This window comes from Myotis lucifugus, unplaced genomic scaffold (assembly GCF_000147115.1).
Source record: "Myotis lucifugus unplaced genomic scaffold, Myoluc2.0 scaffold_90, whole genome shotgun sequence".
Lineage (NCBI taxonomy): Eukaryota > Metazoa > Chordata > Mammalia > Chiroptera > Vespertilionidae > Myotis > Myotis lucifugus.
In genome coordinates this window covers 2317088-2323590 of record NW_005871138.1, presented here as the reverse complement: position 1 = coordinate 2323590, position 6503 = coordinate 2317088, and the positions used below count along the sequence as shown (strand labels likewise).

The 6503-nt window shown below is 51.1% G+C and overlaps 1 protein-coding gene across 1 annotated transcript in view; it reads left to right on the top strand.

The window, feature by feature from the left end:
* EYA2 (EYA transcriptional coactivator and phosphatase 2) overlaps positions 1-5373 on the top strand; it is a 209550-nt gene extending 204177 nt beyond the window's left edge. The window contains exon 16 of the mRNA XM_014458065.2: positions 4606-5373. Within this exon, the coding sequence (XP_014313551.1) occupies positions 4606-4686 (81 nt within the window). The 3' untranslated portion in view covers positions 4687-5373. The remainder of the gene's footprint in view (positions 1-4605) is intronic.
* Positions 5374-6503: the final 1130 nt, after the last annotated feature.

The following is a 6503-nucleotide window of genomic DNA, read 5'->3' as shown; positions in this document are numbered from 1 at the left end:
TGAGCTTTGCTTCTTTCAAAGTTGGGTTGGAGAGCAGGTGCGGCCTGTGGCCCTGAGCACGCCCTCTCGTTTCTCACCTGAGAATGTCAGGACATCCGGGCCCAGTCACTGCCAAGTGCCCAATTGGATAGGGCGCAGATATTGATAAATGACCCTTTCTTATCCTGAAATGAAATACTAGTGATAGTATGACCTATAACTGCCCAAAACATCAGTATCTAATGATTCTATTGGAGAAATAACGGGAAAATTATTTACACTCATGGCCTTAACTACAACTCTTTATTACTGCCATTATCGTTTTATTTCCTCCTTAAAACCTCCCTGCAACGAGGGGGTTATTCCACTTCATTTTGCAGGAGACAGATTTGAGACTCAGAGGGGTTAATTAATTTACTTAAGGTCACACAGCTGGTACAGGCAAACTGATGTGCGTTTTGCTCCAAGCACCTGGCAGGGAGGAGACAGACTTAGGAGTTTCTAACACTGTCAGACTACACCCTTGAGCTGACTGGGGTGCACGCCCCCACACCCCGACTCCCCTAAAACCCTCCCCAGTGTCGGAGGCAGCAGCCCTGCCCACTAGTGAGGAACGCTGTGTGCCAGCGGCTCTCCGGGCCTGGTGGGTGGGAGTCATTAGCCCCGGCCGCCAGGCACCTGGGCAGCGTGAAATGTGGCGACAGGACAGAGGGCTTTGTTCGGCTGACAGTGTTGTTAATATCTCCATTTTAGTGGGTCATTTGTCTCCACCTCTCCACGTGATAAATCCACCTGCGCTCCGGACCCATCAGGCCCGGGAGGGAGGCGACCGAAGTATCCCCTCCCTCCTTTGCTCATATCCTCCCGGAAAAATGAATGACCGTCTTTACAGGGGGACAGGAGTGGCCAGGTGGCGACCAGAAGCCACTTGCAGAGGAGGGAAGGGTGGGCAGGGCGAGGAGAGGGTGGGGAGCTGGGCGACTGGAAGCCATTAAAGAGATGGCATCTGCCCGAGATGGATAGCATTCTGCTTCCCTGGAGCAAGAGAACGTGCTAAATGGTTCTGACCAGTTAGCAGCCCACCCTCTGTAAACAAGAGTGAGTGAGAGAAGAAGATGTGTTTGTTGAGGACTTTGCTTGACGAACTCACCTTCCCTCTCCTCCCTGCCTTCCTCCTTCCCTTCCTCCCACGAATATTTCTTGTGCACCTATTATGTGCCCGGAGCCATGCGATGCAGCAGTGAACCTGGCATCCAGGCTCCACCCCTCCTCGGGCTTTGCACTTGCGATCTTCGGCCTTCTCATCCTCTGGGGCCTGCTTAAAGGTCACCCCTCCACAGAGGCCTCCCCTGACCCAGCCAGCAAAGGGAGATACCCTCCCCTCGGCTGCTTTCTACCCTCCGTTCTATTTCCTTCAGAGCATTTACCACAAGATAAAATCATGTTTATTTCTCGTCTGTGGACGTATCACCTGTGGCTCCGCTGTGACCCCCACAGGTGGTTGGCGCCTACCCCGAGGCCCCTTGGGGACACAGTGGTAGACAAAGCCCCTGCCCTCGGGGTAACCTCCCCACCTAACACCCTTTACTTAATCGGGTGCACAGAACCCCTTTTGCCATGTAAGGTCGCACATGCACGGGTTCTGGGGACCAGGACGCGGTCTCTCTGGGTGACGATTATCCTCCCCACCGTAGCCGGGAAGGACATCTGCAGTTTCTACCCCGTGGGCCTGAACCTCGGCAGCAGGATTCGCACAAGAACTGCGGGCAGCCACGTGCTCAGCAAGCCCCATCTGGCTGCTTAGTCAATCCTGTACGGCCAGCGACTGTCTGGAGGAGGCTCGTAGCTGTTAGCTGCAGGCGGCAGGAAGCCCAGGCAGTGATGACGGGAAGCACTAGCTTACTCAACAAGATCAGAAGTAGCTGTGCCTGAGGACGTTTCCGGGGCCACAAGCCTCCCTTCCCATCATTCTGCTCTACCCTGGGCCTTGTCTTCTCTGGTCTGTGGCTTCGTGGCCTCAAAACGGCTGCCACAGCTCCAGGCATCACATACTAACATGACAGCATCCAAAGAGGAAGGGAAAGTAAGGAGGAAGGAGTTCGCCTCAGGTGCTTCTCTCTAATCATGGAAGCAAACCTTTCCCAGACGCCCCCCAGCCAACTTCCCTGTTGGCTTCAACAGGTCACAAGTCAGGGAGATACCGGCCAGATCCCTGGCAAACAGGAATAGGGTCGCATTGCTCGCTTAGATGATCACAACTCCTCGCCTGCATCTGGGCACGGCGCTGCCAGATTCAGGGTCTGGAAGCAAGGAGTAAGGAGGGATGGCTATTGGGCAGGCAACCACTTTAGCCAATGGGTACATTTTCCAGCGACAACATGCAGTCAGCTTTCTTCTCTGGAGCCAGACATGTCCTCTCTGTGCCTCAGTTTCCTCGTCTGTAAAATAAGATAGACATGTGCCTCTCTCGGAGGGTTCCTGATGGGGTTAAACGAGTAATGCATTGCATTACGACTATGATTACAATCATAGTTATTACTAGCTTGCCACTAATTTAACTCTAGTTAAATAAAGTCTCGTCTCTCCTTCCTCACTTGAAAAAGATGTTTTTGTTTGTTTGGGTGACTCAGCAAGATAATAAAGCACCTAGCACAGTGTCTGGCTCAGTAACAGTAGATTCAAAAGACTATTATTTAAAACATTGTGTGTCAAAACATTGCATATCTTACTTATTGTTTAAACTCTGAAGACCCCCCAAATTCATCCCTTCACATACATATCCTGCTTGTCCTGCATGCTTCCTGACTTTGCCCTACTGATACAGCATATCCTTGTAGAAATAAACATGACGTACGTACACATGATCATGACAGCAGCTGATATTTACGGAGCACTTAGTATGTGTGCGATGGGACACAGCACATAGCTTACATCTTACAAACAGCAGAGTGACTTGCTTCAGGTCACCCAGCAGGTGGCGGTAGAGCCGAGCTATGGACAGGACACTGCTTCTAACCCTCATGCTGTGGAAATAGTTCATGAACTTCTTTCCCACAAGAGTGATTTCAACATTAACACACCCCTTCCCAGACCAGCCACCACTTCCGTTCTACCTGCATACGACCTATACCAGCGATTCTCAACCTTCTTCATCTCGGGGCACGCGTAAACTAAATTCTGCGGCACACCAAAAAACATTTTTTTGTTGATTTGACAAAAAAAAAAAAAGAAAAGGTGTAATTTTGATTCATTCACACCGGACAGCTATTGTTGTGTGTCTGTTGTCATTTTTTTCTTTGGCAATCTAAGGGGAAAGAGGTCAGTGCCCCTGACTAAATAGTCAGGTATTGCATGCTTTACAAATTCTTGCAGCACAGCGGGTGAAAATCAATGACCTGTACTATTATCTACTTAATGTGTTCCTTCCAATCAACTCACTTCTATTTAAAATTGGAAAACTGCCCTAGCTGGTTTGGTTCAGTGGGTAGAGCATTGGCCCGAGGACTGAAGGGTCTTGGGTTGGGGATCGAGTGCATGTGGGAGGCAATCAATCGTGTCTCTCACATCGACGTTTCTCTCTCTCTCTCTGTGTCTCCCCTCCCTTTCACTCTCTCTAAAAATCAGTGGAAAACTATCCTCAGGTGAAGATTAACAACAACAACAAAATTTAATTAATTAATTAATTAATTAAAAATAAATTAAATTTGAAAAATTGATCCTGCCCTGGCCAGGTAGCTCAGTCGTCCCCAATATGCCAAGGTTGCAGGTTCGATCCCTGGTCAGGGCACATAGAAGCCTCAACCAGTGAATGCACAGATAAGTGGAACAACAAATGACTCTCTCTCCAGCTCTCTCTCTGTCTAAAATTAATAAATAAGCCCGGCTGGTGTAGCTCAGTAGCTGAGCATTGACCCATGAACCAAGAGGACCCCTGGTTCGATTCCCGGTCCAGGGCACAGCCCGGGTTTTGGGCTCAATCCCCAATTCAGGACATGCCCGAGGCAGCCATTGGATGGATTCTCTCTCCCTCTTTCTTCCTCTCCCTGAAATCACTAAAAACCCATTTTTTAAAAAAAATGAAATCAATATATAAAAGTTAAAAGAAAGAAAACTTGATCCCATGGCAGTAACACAGAGCGACTGAGCATCCCTGGCTTAAAGAAAAGGGAAAGAGAAAAACAAAAAAGTGACAAAACAAACGACCCTCCCCTCCTGCTCACCGAGGCCCCGCACACTCTGTTCACAGGGAGATGAGCAAGTGTTAGGGAGGGGCTGGCGCCTCGCGGAGATGTTCTTGAAGGAGCAGGATTGAGAACACATTTTAAATCAATAGCTTTCTCGCTGTGTGGTGAAGGCCACGCGGTCCCAGTGGAGGGGAGAGGATCAGGCAGCGCAGGACGAACTGATCAGAACAGGCCCAGCGGGGACCAAACCGGGGTGGCCTGACTGGTGGGTACCGGTTTGCTGACAACCTTACGTGCCTCCCAGTTTGGAAAATGCCCACTGGCTCTGCTGCCTCGAGTTGCCGTCGCACAGGGCTCTAACTCTGGGTGCGGCGCCCAGGGGGCCGCGGCGGCGCGGAGCAGGGCCTCACGGGGGGCTGGTGTTCTGTGTTCTGTGTTCCAGCACAACATGCCTTTCTGGCGGATATCCTGCCACGCCGACCTGGAGGCGCTGAGGCACGCCCTGGAGCTGGAGTATTTATAGCAGAACCCGCGCAGCACCCCTGCCCTCCCAGGTGCCCCCCACCAGGCCCCTCGCCTCCCGCCAGACGCTGGACACTGGGCCGGGTCCCTGCAGCCAAGAGGAGGAGCCGGGACCATCTCTGAAGCTGTTCTTCCCGTCCAGACGCGGGTCCGGAGCCGCAGAGCACCCCGCGGTGGCTTTGGGACGTTTAACTTTGGGGAGAAGGGCTGACTGGGAGTCCAGACTTTCCTAGAGGCTCACAGAGCAAAAGCGAGGCGTTGTTGATCTGGGGGAGGGCTGGGGACGAGACGCACCTGGGGGCAGGCTCGGGTCTTCTTCTTCTTCTTAATTTATGGACTGATCTCACTCCCCGCTATTCTGTTCTCATTCCTGTGTTGTTGGTTTCCTTTGTCGTCGTCTGGGTTTGTGTTTTAAAGGGGCGTGTGGAGCGCCCGGGTTCTACGGTAAGCGCTCTGCTCCAAGGGTGCTCCGGGGGGACAATCATCTGTGAGCAATCGGTGAGGGAGGCGATTCGGGGCTGTGGGGAGACTGTTGCTTATTTTTGTGTCTAAGGACCTAACCTGACGTCGTGTGGACAGTGCACGTGCCTTATGCTGCCATCTTGTTTTCTAGGGAGAGGGGACCCTGGGGAGGAGGCGGTACTTTGTGATGGAGAAAAGGCATTAAATAAAACCACGTTTACATTTTGAACTGGGTAGGGTGTCATTACTTCACGACCACTCCTGAGGCTTCTGAATCTGTTGGTCTTTCCAGAACCTGTTCACTTGCAAAGGAACAAAATCCAACTCAGACTTGCTTAAGCCAAAAAAAGAAAAGTCTTGGGAAACTTTAGGCGATTGCTCCTCCAGGCGTAGCTGGATCCAGGTGACCAAGTTATTTCCCCCTGTGTGGCCTTACTTCCCCGGCAGGCTCTTCCCTGAGTGGCAAAGAGGCTCTGAGAATCTTCTAGCAAAACCACAGGAGCAGAAAGAGTCTCGGGCTCCATGGAGCTGGGTTGGGGTTTGATCCCTTGTGAACATAAAGCTGGGGAGAGCTGGTCCCCCAGAGGAAAAGTCAGTGGCTGTTACTAAAGGAACTGGAGGAATGAGGGTTGGGCTGAAAAATACAACTTCCAGTCCAATGGTCAGGTTTGATTTTCAGTGAGTGAGCCAAGGACCCCGTGGATGGGACGGGAGGGGCATTTAGAGAAGTTCTGAGGACTTCCTGAGTACGTTTGCTGCTCATAGAGTCCCAAGCAGGGCCCAGACACACCTGGTTAGATGCTAAATACAAGTAAAGGCTCCTCCCTCTCTCTGTGTTGGTCAAATCCAGGTTTACCAATTGCTGGTATATCCACGTTGGTGGAGATGAGAGAGGACTCGGTGATTGGAGTCTCCGAGCTAGAGTCTGATGGCTAGAAAGCCATCCCCAAGGGCAAGATAGGCTCCTCCCACTAGACCCTGCGCTCCCACTAGACTCTGCACCCCAGATCAAGCACAGAGTGGATGCTGATACCTATTAGAATCCCATTCTAGATGAGACGGAAGGAAGGATGAAAGTACGACTGGAATCATAGTCAGATGGACATTTGGACAGATGGATGAATTTGTGGTTAAATCGTTGTGTGGGTGGATGGATGGTTGGTTAGGCGACTGGATAGTGGAGAATTAGAAGGTGAATGGCTAGCTGGGTGACAGGAGGATGGATGGGTAAATGGATGATTAGCTATGTTAGGATGACTAGATGGAGGTTTTCTATATAGAGTGATGGGTAGGCGGATGATTGGATGGAAGACTGAATTGATGACCAAATGCTTGTGTGGTGAGATGAATGGGTGG